General features: G+C 46.0%; 2 protein-coding genes across 4 annotated transcripts in view; one reads left to right on the top strand and one right to left on the bottom strand.

The window, feature by feature from the left end:
- Positions 1-1,498, bottom strand: part of LOC114628871 (phenazine biosynthesis-like domain-containing protein 2) — a 21,835-nt gene extending 20,337 nt beyond the window's left edge. Inside the window, exon 1 of the mRNA XM_028776838.1 lies at positions 1,368-1,498. Coding sequence (XP_028632671.1) covers positions 1,368-1,451 — 84 coding nt within the window. The 5' untranslated portion in view covers positions 1,452-1,498. The remainder of the gene's footprint in view (positions 1-1,367) is intronic.
- A 17,107-nt stretch (positions 1,499-18,605) lies between these two features.
- Positions 18,606-20,497, top strand: part of Hnrnph3 (heterogeneous nuclear ribonucleoprotein H3) — an 8,165-nt gene continuing 6,273 nt past the window's right edge. Inside the window, exon 1 of one of the 3 annotated variants that reach the window (XM_028776801.1) lies at positions 18,606-18,786. The gene's annotated coding sequence lies outside the window, so the exon portion shown is untranslated. Of the gene's footprint in view, positions 18,808-18,838; positions 18,869-20,497 lie in introns of those variants that run through there. The other 2 variants (XM_028776802.1, XM_028776803.1) reach the window with 2 other exon arrangements.

Genomic DNA, 20,497 nt, shown 5'->3' with positions numbered 1-20,497 from the left:
CCTCCCTCCCTTCCTCCCTCCCTCTGTGTGTGTGTGTGTGTGTGTGTGTGTGTGTGTATGCGTGTGTGTGTGTTTTGTGCTCTTGCACAGAAGTCAGAGAACACTTGCAGGCACTCTGTTCTTTCCTGCCACCATGTGGAACCTGGAGATCTAATCAGGTCGTTAGATTTAGCAGCAGGCTCCCTTACTCACTGAGCCATCTCACTGGCCCCATGGTGCGTGTGTGAAGCCAAAGGACAGCTTGCAAAAGTCAGCTCTCTCCAGTCACCATGTGAGTCACGGGGACTGAACTCAGGTCCTCAGGTTTGGCAGCAAGCACCCTTACCTGCTGAGTCTTCTTGCAGGACACTGAGGAGAATATCTACTTTCCCGAGGTATAGATGAGGCTGAAGCTGGGTGTGATAATGAACCCTGTAATCCCAGACTCAGAACGACGAGACAGGTGGAATTTGAGGAGAGCCTGGGATCCATAGGGAGTCATAGCCAGCCATAGCCAGTCAGAGTAACACAGTGGAGACTGCCTCACCTACTCCTGATGAGAAGCCCCAGGAGTTGCCAAATGATGCCTACCCACAGAACTTCTGTGATTATTTTTTAAGAATTATTTAACCGGGCGGTGGTGGCGCACGCCTTTAATCCCAGCACTTGGGAGGCAGAGGCAGGCAGATTTCTGAGTTCGAGGCCACCCTGGTCTACAGAGTGAGTTCCAGGACAGCCAGAACTACACAGAGAAGCCCTGTCTCGAAAGTACACTGTAGCTGTCTTTAGACACACCAGAAAAGGGCATCGGATCCCATTACAGATGGTTGTGAGCCACCATGTAGTTTCTGGGAATTGAATTCAGGACCACTGAAAGAACAGTCAGTGTTCTTAACCACTGAGCCATCTCTCCAGCCCCTGAATTTCTATAATTTTATGCTTAGATTTTGATGCTAACTAAACAAAAACCTAATTCTGAAAGGGAACACCAGTCATTCTTTTATAAAATATTTGACTGTTTATTACTTTTTTGTGATATTGTTCTATATACAGCTCAGGTTGGCCTACGACTTGCTATATATATATATAGCCCAGGCTGGCCTCAGACTCATGATCTCCTGCCTTCTCCTTTGGAACACCAGAGTTACAGGCATGAGCCCCCACTCTCAGCTGCTGCTGGGTCCCCTGCCTGGGAGTCTCTGTGGGTCTGACTCTATCTACGTACAGCCATTCCTCTCCTAACCTGACGTCATGGCCATCAGCAACGTGACACAGAACACCAGGCAAAGTGGTAAACACACAGGACGGTCTCATTTCTTTTACAGATGTCAAGGGCTCTACACACATCTGGACTTTCAGACATGGGCCCTTGAGAACCGCGTACTCACGCTCTCCAGCAGGCAGACTGCAGCAGGATTGCCCCGGAAAGCTGTCGCTGTGAACGCATCTGCTATGAAGATTGGGAGCTTCATTTTCCTCGCTGGCTGTCCTGGAGCTCCCTGGCCTGCTGCGAGCCTGCTTCACTTCCTGTTGTTAAGAACTAAAAAAAAGTTAATGTTTTACTCCGTGTAGACATAGTTAATAGTTCTCAGATACAAAATCAAACGATTACTCCAACATACTTTGCACCTCAAGATGTGTGCACCCCTACTTTTCAAAGCCTCTGCATTTAATTTGTTTTAAAATACTAGCTGAATGAAACAGTTTTAACCTTTGAGCTATTCACCCCTCAACCCCAACACATAATCACCCACTGTCCTAGAGTAGCTGACACTTGCTGTGGCCATGACTTTAATAATATTATGAGACATCGGAGAGGTACATGTCTTGCAGTCTTCCTACACAGACATGGTGTGTGTGTGTCTGTGTAGAGGATTAAAAGCATGGTGTGTGTGTGTGTGTGTGTGTGTTGAGGATTAAAACTAGGGACTCAGCCAGATGTGTCATGCATGCCTTTAATCCCAGCACTGAGAAGGCAGAGGCAGGCAGATCCGCTGTGAGTTTGAGGCCAGCCTGGTCTACACAGTGAGTTCCAGGACAGCTGGGGTTACAGAGAAACCCTGTATTGAAGCCCCTACCCTGCAAAAGAACAAAAACAAACAACAACAACAAAAACTCTCCCAAAGAAACAGGGACTCTATCATACTAAGCAAAAGTTTACAACTCCCAAAGTTCCCGATTTTTTCTAAGAGTTGTGGGGGACAATTTCCTCATCAGGCTGCACCCCCTAGCCCGAGACGATCAGGGTCAAGTAAGTCCTCTGCCTTGTAGTATACTGCCGTACCCAGCTCTGACTTTAAATGTGTTTTTAATTAAATTCATTACATAAGAATACAATCCTGCCCTTCAGTGCTTGTTTTTTAAAGATTCCTAGAAATGCTGTATTGCTTCTCAAACCAACAAGAGAGTTCTTTTAAAGGCTTAGGTCTCAAAGGGTCTACCTAATAAGCTGTCTTTCACTATTCAATAAGATGTCGCCAGCCCTCCACTCACAGCATAACCGGTGTCAGCTTCTCTTCCTTAAAGCACTTGGGTTGTGTTTTAGCTCAGGGATGCCCAGGACATCTTGTCAGGACAGTTTCATTCCCTTTGTCTTAAGATTTCCTACAGCCAGATGGCGACAAGTCTCAACTAGAGAAAGATGGTTACAAAGATTCTGGGGGAGAGAGTTTTGCTCTCTGATTAACAGGAACAGAGCTGGGAGAATAGGCTGCCCATCCTTTCCCTTTTCTGAATTTGATGCTAGAAATGCCTGGTCATTGCACCGTGATAAGCAAGGAGCTAGAAAGCTTAGAGACTAGCTATGGGGGAAAGGGTGTGCTTTCTGATGCTGTAGTTAACCTGCTGGATGCCCTGCAAGTGCCCCTACCTCTACACTTCTCGCCTAATACAGAGTACAAGTCTCACAGTTCAAAGCCACTGTTAGCACAAAAACAGCCAGAATAATGATTCTCCAAAGTTGTCCACATTGTATCTCCCAGGAACCCATCAGCATGTTTTGTTACTAGTGAGAGGGAATTAGATTCAATCAATGGATTATTCTGGATTAGCAAACCCAGGTTAAAAACATAAATGTTTGTGTACATGAACGTAATATATAATGTTTCATTTACATAATATATATATATTTGAGGCCACCCTGGTCTACATAGCAAGTTCTAGAGAGACACTGTCTTAAAAAAAAAAGTTTCACATCATGCACCCCAGATTTTTTTTTTCTTAATTAAATCATTTGAAGTGGGAAGACCCACCTCCAGCTCTTTTGCACGATCCACCTTTAATCTGGGCCACACTTCTGCTGGCAGCCTATGGAAAAGACATGGAAGAAGGAAGCTTGCTTTCCTTGCCTGCCTGTTCTTACTCTACCTAGCAACTCCACCCCCCATTAGCATAAGAGCCGACTTCTTCAGGATTCTGACATATATATTGAAGACCAGTTGAGACTTCCAGCCTAGTGGACTGAACAACTTCTGGATTCTTGGACACTCCATTTTTAGCCAACCATTGTTGGATTAGCTAAACCACAGCCTGTAAACCTTTCTGATAAACATCCTTTATGTATATTATTCATATTATTCACTGATTCTATCAGTTCTGTACCTCTAAAGAACCCTGAATAATGCAATATATATATTTGGAATATATGCATATGTATTATATATACATATAATATATGTACATATATTCCAAATTAGAGAGGTTTGAAGATGCTATTCTTCTGGCTTCAAGATGAAGGAAAGCAGCAGAAACTAAGAAACATGGGTAAGCTATAAGAGGTAGAAAAGGCCAAGGGCAAATCGTCACCTCCCATCCCCCAAACCTCCAAAAGGAACAGATCCGTGTTAGTCAGCTCCAGATGCCATAATGAAATAATGAAATACCACAGACAGGTCACTGCTAGCTATGGAGTGAGTTGGAGTCAGCCTGGTCTACATGAGAACCTGCCTCAAAAAAAAACCAACCTGAACTTAGTAACTTGTGTCTGCAATAGTAGCACCTAAGAGCCAGAGAAGGCTCACCATATGTTCAAGGCCAATCAGATCTACATAATGAGTTCCAGGATAGCCTGAACTACAGAATGATACCCTCTCTGAAAAACCAACAAAACTGAGAAAGAGGGGAGGGAGGAGAGAGGAGGGGGAGGAAGAAGAAGAGAAGGAGGAAGAAGAGGAGGAGAAGGAGGAGGAAGAGAAGAAGGAAAAGAAAGGAGGAGGAGGAAGAGGAGGAGGAGGAAGAGGAGGAGGAGAAAGAAGAGGAGGAGAAAAGGAGGAGGAGGAGGAGGAGGAAGAGGAAGAGGAAGAGACCATCATCATTCTGGAAGAATCTGACAGCTCCCAAAAGGATAAGATATGTCCACAATGAATTATGGCTTGGCTTCTCTGCTATTCTAGTAGACCCCGGTAGCAAAGGGATTTTCAAGTAACTTAATTTGGTTTACATAGTAAGAACAGCTTTTTTCTCCAGAATTGTTTGTCAAAAACAGTCAACCAACTGTTTCGTAACATGACTTCTGCCTGAGCTGTAGGCAAGTTACTGAGGCAAATAATTGGCTTTAAGCAAACATTTGTAAGAAGCAGCATGACAAGAGACGCTGCGATGTGTCTATTTTCAAGGTTTTTTTTTTTTTAATGTGTGTGCACGTGTGCATCTATAAAAGGCAAAAAGAGGACGCTGGATCCCCTGGAGATGGAGTCACAGGGGTTTCTGAGCTGCCTGGCATGGGTACGGAGACCTGACCCCAAGCACTCTGCCAGATCAGCAAATACGACCAGACGTGATGGCGCACATCTTTGATCCCAGCACAGAGGAGGCAGAGGCAGGTGCATCTCTGTGAGTTTGGGGCCAGCCTAGTTTACATAGAAAGTTCTAGGACAACCAGGGCTACATAGAGGAACCCTGTCTCAGAACAATAACAAAAATAAACAACAGAACAACAAAACAAAACAAACAAAAACCAGAAAATGCTTTTTAACTCCTGAGCAGTTTTTCCAACCCTGAAAGGGGGTTACCACTGAAAAAAGAAAGAAGAAAAGCTCTGGTGTGTTCCTGGGATTCTAGAAAGCAATGCACAAGTAGACAGCCCTGAATCTAATCTAAAGCCACAAGCAGGAACACCCAAGACGGCCTAAAGTGGTTACTTTAGTTGCCTAGAGACTTTCTGCAAACATAAAGTCAGGAAAGTTCCTGTTAACTTCTCATGTTGTAACAAAGTAACTGGGCAGAACAACTTTAGCTTGGAAGGTTTCTGTTGGCTCCTTCTCAGAGGGTTCCAGTACCACGTGGGTCAAAGGCATGGTGGAGAAGAACAGCTCAGGGTGTAACAGCCAGGGAAAGAGAAAGCATGCACTTGAGGGCGGAGCTTTTATTCCAACCTCCTACCCACTCCTGTAATGGGTAAAGGTAGCTAGTCAGTGATGGTGCATGACTTTAATCCCAGCAATTGGAAGGTAGAGGCAGTCAGATCTCTGTGAGTTCAAAGCCAACCTGGTCTACAGAGAAAGTTCCAGGATGGCCAAGGCTACACAGAGAAACTATGTCTGGAAAAATGGGTGTGTGTGTGGATATTAAGGTCAAAAAAACAAATAACCCAATTAAAAACAGGGTACAGAGGGCTAGAGAGATGGCACAGTGGTTAAGAGCACTGACTGCTCTGCCAGAGGTCCTGAGTTCAATTCCCAGCAACCATATGGTGGCTCACAACCATCTCTAATGCAATCTGATGCCCTCTTCCTGTGTGTCTTAAGACAACTGCAGTATACTTATACAAATAAAATAAATAAATCTTAAAACATACTTTTAGAAAATGGGGTACAGAACTAAACAGTTCTCAAAAGAGGAAAAAGTGTCTAAGAAACACTTAAAGAAACATCCTTAGTCATCAGGGAATTGCCAATTAAAACTTCTTTGAGATTTCAAATCTTAGAGAGGTCAAAATGGCTAAGAGCTAAAATCAATAAGACAAATGACAGCTCATGCTGCTGAGGGTGTGGAGTAAGAGGAACACTCATCCATTGCTGTGGGGGTACAAACTCGAACAGTCACAATGGTAACCAGTGTGGCAGTTCCTCAGGAAGCTGGGAATAGATCTACCTCAAGATCCAGCTTGACCACTCTTGGGCACCTAGCAAAAGGGCTCTACACCCCGCAACAGAGATGCTTGCTCATTCATGTTCACTGCTGGCTATTCATCATAGCCAGAAATTGGAAACAGCCTAGCTGTCCATCAACTGATGAACAGATGATAAACAGTGGTACATGTATACAATGGAATATTATTCAGCTGTTTTTTTTTAAACAGTCATGAAATTTAAAGATAATTGGGTGGAGCCAGAAAAACATTACCCCGAACGAGGTAATCCAGAACCAAAGAGACAAATATATGTATTTCCTTATATGTGGGCATTATTAGCCTTTAAGCTTTTGACAGGCATACCACAATCTGTATAATCACAGAGGTTAGGTATAAAGGAGGAAACTAGGGCAAAGGGCAGGGTCTCCCAAGGAAAAGGAAAAGGCTTTATAGTTATGAAAGACAGGGAGAGATCAGAACAGGAGTGGTAGTAGAGAGAGTCAGGGGACAGTTAACATTAAGGGCCATTTGGAAACTTACTACAGCAGAAGCTTCTTGAAATATATACAGATATGAAAGGACTCTAAACAGACTCATCAAATATCAGGGGAGGCCTCAACCAGACGTCTTTCACCACTAAGTCAGACCTCCAGGGCCAGGAATGGGTTACACCTAGTTGACTTGTTGGCCAAAGGGGCCCCACAGAAACCCCCCAACCACTCAGGGTATTGCTCTCCACAAACGGATGGCAAGGCCCTACTGCAGAAGACAACACTTATGTTTTCTTGAAGTTGAACTGGTGCCTAGCCAGAGCCCAACCCCTACTAACTAGTGTTGATGACATTGGCAGGTATGCACTCTCCACACTACCAGAGGAGAAAGGTAACCACCAAACCAGATAGAAAACATTCTATCCACAGTGGTGACCTGCCTGCACGACACATGAGCACAATGGTGGCACACACACCGTGGGAGTGACCAACCACTATCTGATTGGAGTCATGACCCCATTCCATGAGATGGAAGCCATTCCCAACACTGCGCAGATGGCCAGAGACCTTAGGTTAGATAAGTCATGGACTTGGGGAAAGCCAAATACTGTCGCTCTGCTTAAGGAACCTCGCAATGAAATGACTCCAAGTGACGTTCTGCTATACCCATAGATCAGTGTCTCATTCAGTCACCATCAGAGAAGTTCCCTCCTGCAGGAGATTGGGGACAAATACAGAGGTCCACAGTGGACAATGTGCACCAAGTGAGTGGCTTTGAAACACTCGGTCCTGGATGAGGTGTCCCCATCAAACCCCTCTCCTTGGCGCTCCATACATTATTCAGAAGAGGAGATAGAAAGATTATAAGAGCCAGAGGGGATGGAGGACACCTAGGAAAGAGAGTCTTCTAGACACAGTAAGATTGGCACGCATACGGACACACAGAGAGTTCATGCAAGCACGGGGCCTCTACAGGACCAAGCCAGATGGGGGTTGCAGTGCCAAGATGAAAGGTGGACACAAGCACCCATCCCTAACCGAGAAGGTATTTCCAAATAATAACCACTTGCAAAGAAAAACGTAGTTTTCTCCAACAGAGTCTCACCGGGTGGGTATACAAACCACATTTATGGGCATGCCCCATGTCCAGCAGTAGATGGTCAACAGAAAGTGAACTCAAGGGAGTTTCTGAAGATTGTTTTTGTCTAATATTGCTTTGGTGGGTTTTTTTTAAACTTACTGGTCTTTTACTTGTAAATGGTGATGTCTGATTTTGTGTTTTTATGGTGTGTGTGTACACATGCGCGCACACAAGTACATACATGTGTGTGCTTCTTTGTTTTATGAGGGTTTTTGTTGTTCTTATTGTTTTGTTTTTTGTTCTTGTTTTTGCCTCTTTGTTTTTGAAATAAAGAGAGAAATAGGGTGTGGATGGGGTAGGGAGGTGAGGAAGACGTGGAAAGTAAGGGAAGGAAAACAAGATCAGGATAGAAAAAATAAATTTATTTTCAGTTCAAAAGGGGGAGAAGAGATAGGGAGGATCATGAAAACAAAACAAACAGACAACAAACACCTAAGCTTCAGAAGCTAAGACAAAGTTTCCACCATTCATCTGACTTATGCTGTTGAAGGTATTTCCCGTCATGCTCTCTGATCTCTGCAGCAGAGGCTGGAGGACACAGTGGTTCCAAAACGTTTGCTGTTGTTTGTTTTGTATTGAGATAGGGTCTTATTGTGTAGTTTTACCTAGCCTAGAACTCACTCTATAGACTGGGCTGGATTGGAACTCACAGATCTACCTACCTCTGCCTCCCAAGTGCGGGGATTAAAGGCCTAGGCCCACCATGACTGCAAGCCTCTCCTTCAACAACAACCACGTCATCAGCAGAGAGGAGACATGAATTGAAGAGAAACCGTCAGAGAGGGAATCGGCAGAAAGGAGAGCTGAGTTTGGGAAAATAGTCTGATATTGACCGTATTTGGAATCTGACTGCAAATAATAGAATGTACTCATGATCACTACCCGAAAGCTTGCGACAGGCTGTGGCACTTCCTAGGGAGTCTGCTGAGGCACATGGTAAAGAAATCTGCTGCTGCTGGGAAGTGTCTCAGACATCCTCAGTATCTTAGTCTGCACAAAGAGATTCATGGAGGTAGAGGTACTAAAGCAACAGCGGCAGGGGAGGGCTGAGAGAAAGAGAGAACACATCAGTCACAGTGACTATATAATAGATTTAATTTTCAAAAATTTTATCTAGCCGGGCAGTGGTGGCGCACGCCTTTAATCCCAGCACTTGGGAGGCAGAGGCAGGCGGATTTCTGAGTTCGAGGCCAGCCTGGTCTACAGAGTGAGTTCCAGGACAGCCAGGGCTACACAGAGAAACCCTGTCTCAAAAAAAAAAAATTATCTAAACGGACACTTTGCCTGCATGTATGTCTGTGTACCAAATACGTGCCTGGTGCCTAAAGAGACAGAGAAGGCATCAGTTCCCTTGTTACTAGAATTACATTTTATCTTGCGAGCCACCATGTAGGTGAAAGGAATTGAACCCAGGTCTGCTGGGAAAGCAGAGAGAAGCCTTGACCATTGAGCCATCTTTCCAGCCCATTATGTAATAGGTTTTAAGACTAAAGTTATTACTAGAAACAAAGGACATGTTATAATAAAAGGATCAATATGTGATTGTACTGCCTGGTTTTGTGTCAACTTGATACAAGCTGGAGTTATCTCAGAGAAAGGAGCCTCCCTTGAGGAAATGCCTCCATGAGATCCAGCTGTAAGGCATTTTCTCAATTAGTGATCAAGGGTGGGAGGGCCCATTGTGGGTGGTGCCATCCCTGGGCTGGTAGTCTTGGGTTCTATAAGAAAGCAAGTTGAACAAGCCAGGAGAAGCAAGCCAGTAAGTAACATCCCTCCATGGCCTCTGCATCAGCTCCTGCTTCCTGACCTGCTTGTGTTCCAGTCCTGACTTCCTTTGGTGATGAACAGCAGTGTGGAAGTGTAAGCTCAATAAACCCTTTCCTCCCCAACTTGCTTCCTGGTCATGATGTATGTGCAGGAATATAAACCCTGACTAAGACAAATTAGTATCAGCATAGTGGGGTATTCCGGTGACAACCTGACCATGTTTTGGGGAGGACTGTGGAAGGACTTTGGAACCTTGGACTAGAAGAACCATTGGGATGTTAAGAGCTCTGAGGGATGTTCTATAGGAGCTTGGAAGATAATGTTGAGAACAGTGCAGAAGATGGAGATCTGGCTTGTGAAATTTCAGAGGGAAGATTAAAGACTCTTATCAGGGCCATTGCTGTTTTGATTGTGAAGAGGCTGTGGTTTTGGTTAGCTGGGGCTGTAAAATCAGCTGTGATTAACAAGATAGCAGAACTACTAAAGCAAAACCTTTGCATTCCTGGGACAATTGATGCTGATAGCTGGAGCTAAGAAATTAGTGGTGATTAAGAAGAGACCAGTGGGCTGGAGAGATGGCTCAGCAGTTAAGAGCACTGACTGCTCTGCCAGAAGTCCTGAGTTCAATTCCCAGCACTCACATGGTGGCTCACAAACATCTGTAATGGGATCCGATGCCCTCTTCTAGTGTGTGTCTGAGGACAGCTGCAGTGTACTCATATAAATAAAAAATAAATAAATCTTTAAAAAAATAAAAGTTAAAAAAGAAGAAGAGAAATCTTCTGAGAAGTGTTTTCTGAGAGCACAAAGAAGCTGTGTTCCAGAGATAGCCAAGGTGGACTTGGTAATGTGTAAGAGTCACCCAGGTGGTACTAGTTTTGAAGGCATGAAGGGGTCATGAAGAGCAGCTGAGGCTTGGCACTGTGAGAGGCCAGTGAAGGCCATTGGTGAAGGTGCAGCCTCAGTTGCAATTGATGACTCAGGACTGAAGGGGTCGTGCAAAGGAGTTGAGGCTTGGCACCATGAAGAGAGCCTATGAGAGGCTATTGGTGAAGCCCAGTTGCAGCAGAAGACAGCAGTGTTTTGGAGATGACAGCACCATGAGATGACCACCAAGAACAGCAGTAGCAGCAGCAGTGGCATACAGGCAGCTGGAGCCGAGAAAACAGCGGTGTGACTACAAAGGTCAGAGCTGGAGAAATGACCCAAGCCTTTGGAGGAGCCCAGAAGATCGTGAGTTGGATCCCAGACATTAGACGGTTAGAGTTTGATTTTGTTTTTGATTGTGATTGTGTACTGATATTTCTCCCTCTTGAAGGAAAAAAGTATTTTAGTGGAGCCCACAGTTAAGAGACTTTGAATTGTAAAAAGACTATGAATTTTAAGAGATTAGACATTTTAAAGGGATTAAAAGCTTAATGTGTAAGAATCTGTAGATACTGTGGGACGTTTAAAGTTATTTAGATTTGGAGGATGAATAAGAAAGTAAGGGTTGAGGCTTAATAGTGATGTGTTTGTGTGTCAAGTTGACAAGGGGTCAGTTGTACAGGCTGGTTCTGTGTGTCAACTTGACACAAGCTGGAGTTATCTCAGAGAAAGGAGCCTCCCTTGAGGAAATGCCTCCATGAGATCCAGGTGTAAGGCATTTTCTCAATTAGTGATCAAGGGTGGGAGGACCCATTGTGGGTGGTGCCATCCCTGGGCTGGTAGTCCTGGGTTCTATTAAGAAAGCAAGTTGAACAAGCCAGGTGAAGCAAGCCAGTAAGTAACATCCCTCCATGGCCTCTGCATCAGCTCCTGCTTCCTGACCTGCTTGAATTCCAGTCCTGACTTCCTTTGGTGATGAACAGCAATGTGGAAGTATAAGCTGAATAAACCCTTTCCTTCACAACTTCATTCTTTTTTTTTTTTTTTTTTTTTTTGGTTTTTCGAGACAGGGTTTCTCTGTGTAGCCCTGGCTGTCCTGGAACTCACTCTGTAGACCAGGCTGGCCTCGAACTCAGAAATCCGCCTGCCTCTGCCTCCCAAGTGCTGGGATTAAAGGCGTGCGCCACCACCGCCTGGCTCCACAACTTCATTCTTAGTCATGTTTTGCACAGGAATAGAAACCCTAAGACAATGATGAAGATATGACAAAAATAAATACTTATTAACAAAGCATAAAGTGCAAAACAGACAGAACTAAAGGAAATAGACAGCCCAAGAATAATAACTGGAGATTTTGATGCCTACTTTCTAGTTTGTTTTGTTGTTGTTTTAAGATTTATTTTTATTAATGTATATGTGTCAATGTCTGTTAACTGTTTAGTTTTTTACCAACTTGACACAAGCTAGAGTCATCTGGGAAAAGGGAAAGTCAATTGAGAAAATGCCTCCAACAAATTGGGCTGTAGGCAGGCCTGGAGGACATTGTCTTGACTAATGACTGATGTGGGAGGTCCCAGCCCACTGTGGGCGGGGCTACCTCTGGGCAGGTGGTTCTGGGTGGTTCAAGAAAGCAGAGGTCACCAAGGAAGTAAGTACTACGGAGCAATTCAAGGGGACTGGAGAATTGGCTGCTCACAACTGTCTGTAATGCCAGTTTCAGGGGATCATTAGGAGTCGACTTCTTCCAGGCTCTGCTTAGGTTTCTGCCTCCCTGCTTTGCTTGAGTTCTTGTTTTGGCTTCCCTCAGTGATGAACTGTGATAAGATGTGTAAGGCAAGTTAATCCTTTCCTTTGCTTTTGGTCATTGTTTTTTTGTTTTTTCAAGACGGGGTTTCTCTGTATAGCCTTGGCTGTCCTGGAACTCACTCTGTAGACCAGGCTGGCTTCGAACTCAGAAATCTGCCTGCCTCTGGTCATGGTTTTTAATCATAGCAATAGAAAGCAAACCAGGATTGTCTCTGCATGTGTATAGCATGTGCACACTCAATCCCCTGGTGCTGGATTTACAGGCAATTGTGAGGTTGTCCATGGTGGCAGACACTTAAAAAAATTTATTTGTGTATGAGTGTTTTGCCTACTATCTATCATCTATCTATCTATCTATCTATCTATCTATCTATCTATCTATGTGCCATATTTGCTCCTCATGACCACAGAGGTGAGAACAGGGTGTTAGGTCCTCCAGAACTGGAGTTATGGATGGTTATAAACCACCATGTGGGTGCCAAGAATCAAACCCAGGTCCTCCGCAAGAGGCCGAGCCATTTCTCCAGCCCTGTACAATAGATTCTTTGGGTGGGTGGGTAGGGGTGTTGCTGTTCGGTTTGTTTTTAAAAGCAGATGTCTCTCAGGATTATGTACCTTAGGATGGCCTGGAACTCATTACGTAGCTCAGGCTACCCTTTACCTTTCACCTCCCAGCCTCTGCCTCCTGAGCGTTACTGGTGTGTCCCACCATACCTGCATCTGTCCTAATACAGCTCTCCTGTCTCAGCGCTCCTCTGCTGGGTCCTCTCCTAGCCTTTCTCCTTGTCCATTCATCTCCACTCTCCACATGACAATTACCACTATCTATTTAGAGGCTGGGGATATTGTTCCATGGGTGGAGCCTTCTCATGCCTAACCATGCCTGACACAATTTCCATTTTTATTGAGAACTGGATACTTGTGTAAGAAGGAAATGTATGTGTTCATTTTTGTGATAACAATACTGTAACTTTTATTTATGATTTTACTTGTTATTTTTCACTTTGGCAGTGCTCAGGAGTGACCTGAGGGTTCACACATGTTAGGCAGGTCCTCTACCACTGAGATACACAATTTACAAGCACCACATGCATGTCTGGTGACCGAGGAGGCCAAAGAAGGTATCGGGTCTCTTGGAATTGAAGTTACAGATGGTTATGGGAATCACACGTGGGTCTTCTGGAAGTGCGGCCAGCAGGCTGAGGACAGCTCTGGCTTGTCCCAGTGGTGATTGTCCTTAGCTTGGCAGAGGCAGGCTTAGTGGCAGTTGTAGCTGGGAGCACAGAGAGGCCGGCTACGGGAGAATTAAGCTGCGGCCCTGAGGGCTTCTCCATGGCTCTCCATGGCCAATCTTGATGAAAGAGACAGTCCATGATTCTAAACAGTTTATTGTTGTTCATGGCAGAAAATGGATGCATAAACCCTTTCTCAGGGTCTGACCCAAGATTAAATACCTTTTGCAGAGAGGACTGTCTGGGAAGGGGAGCTCATTGACTAAGCCCTCAGGGCCTTTAGGTACCTCATTAGCATGGAGAGCTCTGTCTTGGCCCTACATGACCATAGGACATGTCTCTTTTGCATGAGGAACATGGCACATGACAGGGAGCAGGCAGTGACCTGAGTCTCAGATGTGTGCCCGTGGAGCCTCCTAGTCTCAACCTGCTCTACTTTACAGAACTTTCTGGCATGGTTTAACCATCCAATACACACATATAATGATTTTCTGGACTCTGGTAAAAATTAAAGTGTCTCTGCCCCAAAGTCTAATCGTCATTACTAATTTTACATGGAGAAACATAGGTGTTTATATCATGAAAACTGTATTTGTGTTTGTGGTGGTTTGAATATGCTTGGCCCACAGGGAGTGGTACTGTTAGGAGGAGTGGCCTTGTTGGAGGAAGTGTGTCACTGTGGGGGTGAGCTCTGAAGCTCCACCCAGTACAGAAGAGTCAGCTTCTCCAGGCTACAGTTAGATCAGGATGCAGAACTCTCTCCGTCTTGGCTCCTTCTCCCGCACCTGAATGCTCTTGTCTGCCTGAATGCTGCCATGCTTCCTGCCATGATGGTAACCTCTGAACCTCTAAGACAGCCATGACTAAATGTTTGCCTCTATAAGAATTGCTTGGGTCAGCCGGGCGGTGGTGGCACATACCTTTAATCCCAGCACTTGGGGGCCAGAGACAGGCGGATTTCTGAGTTTGAGGCCAGCCTGGTCTACAGAGTGAGTTCCAGGACAGCCAAGGCTACACAGAGAAATCCTGTCTCGAAAAACCAAAAAAAAAAGAATCGTTTGGGTCATGGTTTCTCTTCACAGTGGTAAAACCCTAATTAGGACTAAAGGCATAAAAGCAGGGCCGAGGAGGTGCCTCAGCAGTGAAGAATGCTCACTGCCCTTGCAGAGGACCAGGGTTCGGTTCCTAGCACCCTATCAAGTGACTCACAGCTGCCTGTCACTCCGGCTCCAGGGGATCCAGTGCCCTTTGGCCTCTGAGGGCTCTTGTGAGTACACACACAAACTCACCCAGGCGCTCACACATACACAACTTAAATCTTGAAGGAAAAAAAAATTAAAAGTTAAGTGTGGTGATAGATACCTGTCAATATTGTGTGTGGATAGAAACAGAAGAATGGAAGATCTCAGAGTAGCCCAGGCTATGTAGCGAGTCTCAAACAGCTTCCCACACTCAGAACTATAAAATGGCGTTGAAAGAAATGGTCTCTTAACCATGCCCAATCTTCTTCATTGTCACCCACTTAGACATTCCAAAGGCCACTGTGGGGATTCACTTTCCCTGGTTCTTTGGCTCCCACTGTGACCACCGGAGCAATTCAACGCTTGGAACTTTACAAAAATTAGAGAAAGGGGGCCTGAAGATAAAAGCACATTAGGAAGGGTGGGTCCCTTGCAAACATGAGGATTTTGATCCATGTAAAAGAAGCTGGACAAAGGGGCAGAGACAGCAGAATCTCTTGGGGCTCGCTGGCCAGCCAACTGAGCCTAGGCAAACCCTAGGCCAGTGAGAGTTCCTGTCTCATTAAGAGTGTATGGTGGGGACAGTAGATGGCTCAACAAGTAAAGGCGCTTGCCACCAAGCCTAATGCCACGGGTTTGATTCCCCAGACTCCACATGGTAGAAGGGTAGAACAGAGAGAACTGACCCATGAAGGTTGTCCTCTGACCTTCACATCTGCACTACACACACACACACACACACACACACACACACACACACACACACACACGTTAAAAAACCAAACCGGTAGAGGCTTGTGTGTGAGCTGTCCTCCATGGATGCACAAGCACAGGTACTCTCGAATATGGATAATGACTGGGTTGGGTCCTGCTGTTAGTCTACCATTTGTTTACTTAGTATAATACTAGATGAGGTCTTTTTGTTTCCATAGTTACCATGGAACTAATTTAAGCAAACTCTTGAAAATAGAATCTTTGTCTGAAAGGCTTGTCCTGAGAAACAGTGGGGGCCATGTGAAGGTGGTCGCTCTTCTAAAGACCTCAGATATTTAGGTCATAAACTAAAGAAGGGGTCCTTCACAAAGCCCTGTCAGAGTTGCTGTTCCAAAGCCCTTAAACACAGAATAGACACAACCCCAATACAATGCTGTGGGTTGCTTTGTTCTTGGCTTGTTTTCATGCAGGCAAAATGATTACAGTCCCACGTGAGCAATACTCTGCAGCATCATTAGGGACCTATGAACACCGACTGTAGACTAGTTTTTAGCTAATGTGCTCTGTCTGCCCCCGAGGGAGCACACTCTCAATTTCTTTCATTTTCATGCAGGCCCTGCATGGAATTTTCCTCTCCTCTTTATTCTGAGGGAGTAAAGCATGGTGACGTGAGCCTTGCATTGTTTTCCTCCGGGAGGTGTGGGCATTTCCGTTTCCTTCTCCTGCTTCATCTTTTCTCTCATTATACACTGTAACAAAAATCCTCTTCAGGGTTCCTCTGACCTCTATTGTAACAGAAGAGCACATGAAAGACAGAGAGAGAGAAAAAGAGAGAGGGGGTGGGGGGAGGGGAGGGGAGAAGGAAAAAAGAGAGGGGAGAAGAAAGCAGCTGGGAGCTCTGAGTTGTAACTGTCTCCATGGAAACAATTCCTTAGAGATCAATCTGGAAACAATTCTGTAGGCATCACCGGAACAGCAGGGTCCAATCACACCAAGCCTTACAACAAGATTCAATTGTGTGAGGAAGGATCAGATTTTTTTTTTTAAAGAAAATTAGTAAACTAAGAAGCTAATACAAATCACCTTTTCCATGGTATAATGCTCCTTTAAACTAAAACGTCCCTACTTGCTGTAATAAAAGAGGCAAGAGGACTGGATGTACTAATTCCAAGACCCTCTAAATGGTCACAGTGGTAAAGAGCACTCACCACAAAGAAATGATAGAGACATGCTTCCAAAAGAAACAGCAGCACTGACTGAAAAGTCATACATTAGAACCATCAAAACGAATTGAGGATTGTCACCCATAGCCACACAAAGTGTATGCAAAGAAAGCCAAATATATTTGGGCGGTAAGTAGACTGAATTCCAGGGGAAGAGGGAAAGGGATTACAGAATTCCACCTACCCAATCGTGTTGAAGGAGTGAACGAGAAAGGAGCCATGTAATTTAAACCCAGTAGAAGAAAGGCCCTGGGGAGGGTTCACCTCAAGTGTTCAGCTTTGGGTTCTGCTAATAAGCCAGTTACTTTTTGGTTTGTTTGTTTTACTCCCGAGACAGGGTTTCTCTTCGCAGCCCTGGTTGTCCAGGAACTCACTCTGTAGACCAGGCTGGCCTCCAACTCAGAGATCCGACTGCCTCTGTCTCCTGAGTACTGGGATCAAAGGTGTGCACCACCACCCAGCTAAACTAGTTACTTTTTTTTAAAAAAAGAGAGCATACTTTGGGCCCTAAATCAACCCCCAGCTATTAAAAGGAACAGTAACCAAGTGTCAGCAAGTGTCTAGCCAGAAAACGACTGTAACCACAAGAAAGAGTTTAGTGCTATCTAGTGCAGTTATTTTTACTCTTATGGCACTAGGGACCGAATCTGTGAAATAAATATCACTTTTTAAGACTGTGGAAACACAGAAAACATGGAGATCAGAGGGTCAGGAGTTCAAGGACATCCTTGGCTACCCAAGAACAAAGACAATGAATTGCTTACCATGCCATTCCAGTAAGTCCTTAATAAACCTGAGCTATGACAGCTTCTAGAACATCTTTTGATTTTTCCTGTCTGCAATTATCATCACACTGAAACCCACCCCCCCCTTTCTCTGAGGGATATTTTGGGTTATAAAACCAGTAGAGCACTAAAGACTTTCAAATAGTTTTGAAGATGAACTAAAGCCGTGAAATGGAAGTTTCCATTCAAGAAAAGTAATTGGCCTCTTGGCTCTAGTGTAAACATAAATAAGAATCTCATAATAAATAAAATCCATTCTCCTACCATGCTAATGTACCACCCAGGCCCACTCCACTCCTAATGGACTTCCCAGTGTCTGTAGCACAAAGAAATCTCTGAATGAACACTGAAGGGTGATTCCAACCTAACCCCATCCACGTTTAGTCTTAATCTGTCCAGCCTGGCTTCTCTTTGCCCTCACATTGTCCGTTCCCACTTTAACTTGCTTTGCTCTTCTAAATCTCCTACACCAGGGTGGCCTTCCACCTTCCCAGACTTTCCATGTGCAATTTTGTGTTACAACTTAAAAGGCCATAAACGGGTCAGGAGCAATCTTGGCAGCACGACAGAACCTCAACAAGCGTTTCTTTAGGTGTCTCCCGCAAAGCACAATTTTTTGGAATACCAAATTCTATTAAGATAAAGTCTACTGCCATGAGCCGCCGAGCTGTCACTGGGTTTAATGGAGAGAAGAATGAAACAGGCATAGGAACCAATCAAGACCTCGAGGCTGGCATCGCAGGTGAACAAAGGGGATTACCCCAGGCTAGGACGGGAACCCTGCTGGGTTTAGAGACTTTGTATCTTCGCAGGCGCAACGTTCATCTTTTTCTGATTGCAAAATGCAAACATGGTGGACGGGAAAAGCCTTCCCCCGGTTTTGGGGAGGAGGGAGATTTGGGGGGGGAACAGAAACCACGTGGCTCCTTCCGCGCGGGGGGCCTTTGTGGGATTTCTTCCCAGTGGATCAAAAAAGAGACTTAGCAACCCGCGTCACCACGGCTCCTCAGAAGCCACACACGCGCTCGCTCCCGTGGTGGGGATCGACAAACGCGAGCTCGGGGGTTCAGAGGGGATGATCGGTAAGCAGGAGACGACGGAGACCGCCTCAGCCCCGGCGCACGACCCCGGGCCCACCGGGGTCCCAACTAGGCAGGTCCCGAGGGCGCGGGTGCGCTTCGCCCCGCCCTCGCCAAGCCCACGCTGTCACTCAAGTCTCGCGAGAGCGGCGCGGCGGGCCTGGGCGCTCCGCCCCGCCCCTTTCTTCTCGCTCGCTCCCTCCCATCCCCCCTCGCCAGTAGCTCAGCTGCGCAGCTCCCTGAGCGGTTGGCGCCGCGGGAGACGGTTGAGGGGAAAAAGGGAAAAGAAAAGAAAAGAAAAAAAACCGTTGTGGAGAGCGCTAAGCCGCGGACCGGCCCGTCGTCCCTGCCCGCGACCCGACCCCCGCGAGCGTCGGAGTCACCCCACAGGGTATCTGAAGTAGAAGGGGGGGTAGGTTGAGCCGGCGGAGCCGACCACTGAGTCGAGAGAAGGACGAAGAGCCCGGGAGCGGGTGAGGGAACGTGGAGTCGCCGCGCGCTCCGGCCGCTCGCTCTCCCGGGCCGCTCGGCTGCCGCCATCTTGGGGCCAGTAGCGGCCGGGTCGCCTTCCCGCCTTTCCCCGCTCGGGCTACTTGGTCGCCTCCGGCTTGCGGAAAGTATCGGGAAGGAGGGGGTGGGGAGCGGGAGATGCGAGCTCTCCCGTAGGGATGAGGGAGGGGAGCTCGGCGAGCCGCTCCGGGTGGAAATGGCGCCCGGCGGGCCCGGCCACCCACCGTGGCCTCCGGTGCGCTCGAAGGGACTACCTGGGCTGACGGGGCAACAGGGGGCTGCTGACGCAGACTCCCGGGATAAGACGGAGAGCCGGGGGGACGGAGGAGCCAATGGCGACGGGGGCGCTCCGCTGCCAGATGCAGGACAAAGGCGGCCGCGGACCTCCTTTGTAATTCCGCCGCTCGGTGGGAAGGCCTCGGCCGGGGGCGGAGGGGAGCTGTCCCCTGGTTCTCTGGGCTCTAGGGCAAGCTAGGTAAACGGAAACTCTCCAGGAGGAGGTAAAGGGCGCTCAGCTGACCTTTTAGTCCCGATTTGGAACTGCGGAAAGAGTACGTACGCATCTCCAAAGGACTCCCACCCACCCCGCACCCCCGGCTTAGATGCTTACCAAGACTTTAATCTTGTAAGAGAAGTGGATGGCTTATCTAATAGGAATAGGGCGAAATGGGTATGTTTCAAATAGGTGGGGTCCGGGTGAACTACGGCGGTGCTGCTTTTGGCAGGGGTGGGATCGTTAAGGTTTTGTGTAGCTAATGCTCCAAGAGTTGTGTTCGGTGTCGTTTTGTAATTGAGACCGAAAGTCAAATGCATTCCGTTTCATTTGATGGCTAGGCGTGTTGAAAAGTTAATAAGTATCGAACTGTGGTGTTTTGAACCAGAACTCTGTCAATTAAAGTGAACGCGTAATCGCGTATCTAGTTGATGTGGTTTGGGTCCTTAAGTTGGAACTATGTCGGTAATTTTCATTGAAGATGGATTAAAAAGGGAAAAAAGGACACCAGGGCCCGAAAGTTAGCTTGTAGTATTGCTCAGGAGTAATGGGAAAACTGTTACGAACAGTCCAAGATTTAAAACAAAGGCTGGATAAAACGCACAGTAGTATTTTGTGAGTTCCAGGCTACAGAGCGAGAAGACTCTGCCTCAAAAGAAAAAAAAAAAATTGTCAAGAAAGAGATTACCACCTAGAAAAAGGAAATCCTTAATGGACTTTGGGAATGCAGAGGGCTCAGATCTACTCTTAACGAACTAAAAGATACGCCCCCATTTTCTTGATTGGATTACAAATATCTTTGCTTTCTTGAGACAGGATCTTGATATTAGCTTGTAACTGGATGTGTACAGAAGGCTGTCCTCTAACTCTCTTTGAAGCCACTGCCTCCCAAATGTGTTTTGTTTTGAGATAGGGTTTCATTGTAGATCTTGCTGGCCTTGATTGGAGGAGCTTGGTATTTCTGCCTCCCAAGTGCTGGGATGGCAGCTGTGAGCCTCTTGTTGAAAGTGGTATTCCATCGATTTCAGTACATTACTAGTTGTCAGACTATCACTACAATTCAGTTTTTTTTTTTTTTTTTTTTTTTTTTTTTTTTTTT

This window comes from Grammomys surdaster, unplaced genomic scaffold (genome assembly GCF_004785775.1).
Source record: "Grammomys surdaster isolate TR1022 unplaced genomic scaffold, NIH_TR_1.0 273, whole genome shotgun sequence".
Classification (NCBI taxonomy): domain Eukaryota; kingdom Metazoa; phylum Chordata; class Mammalia; order Rodentia; family Muridae; genus Grammomys; species Grammomys surdaster.
This window is presented reverse-complemented; position numbering and strand designations above follow the sequence as displayed.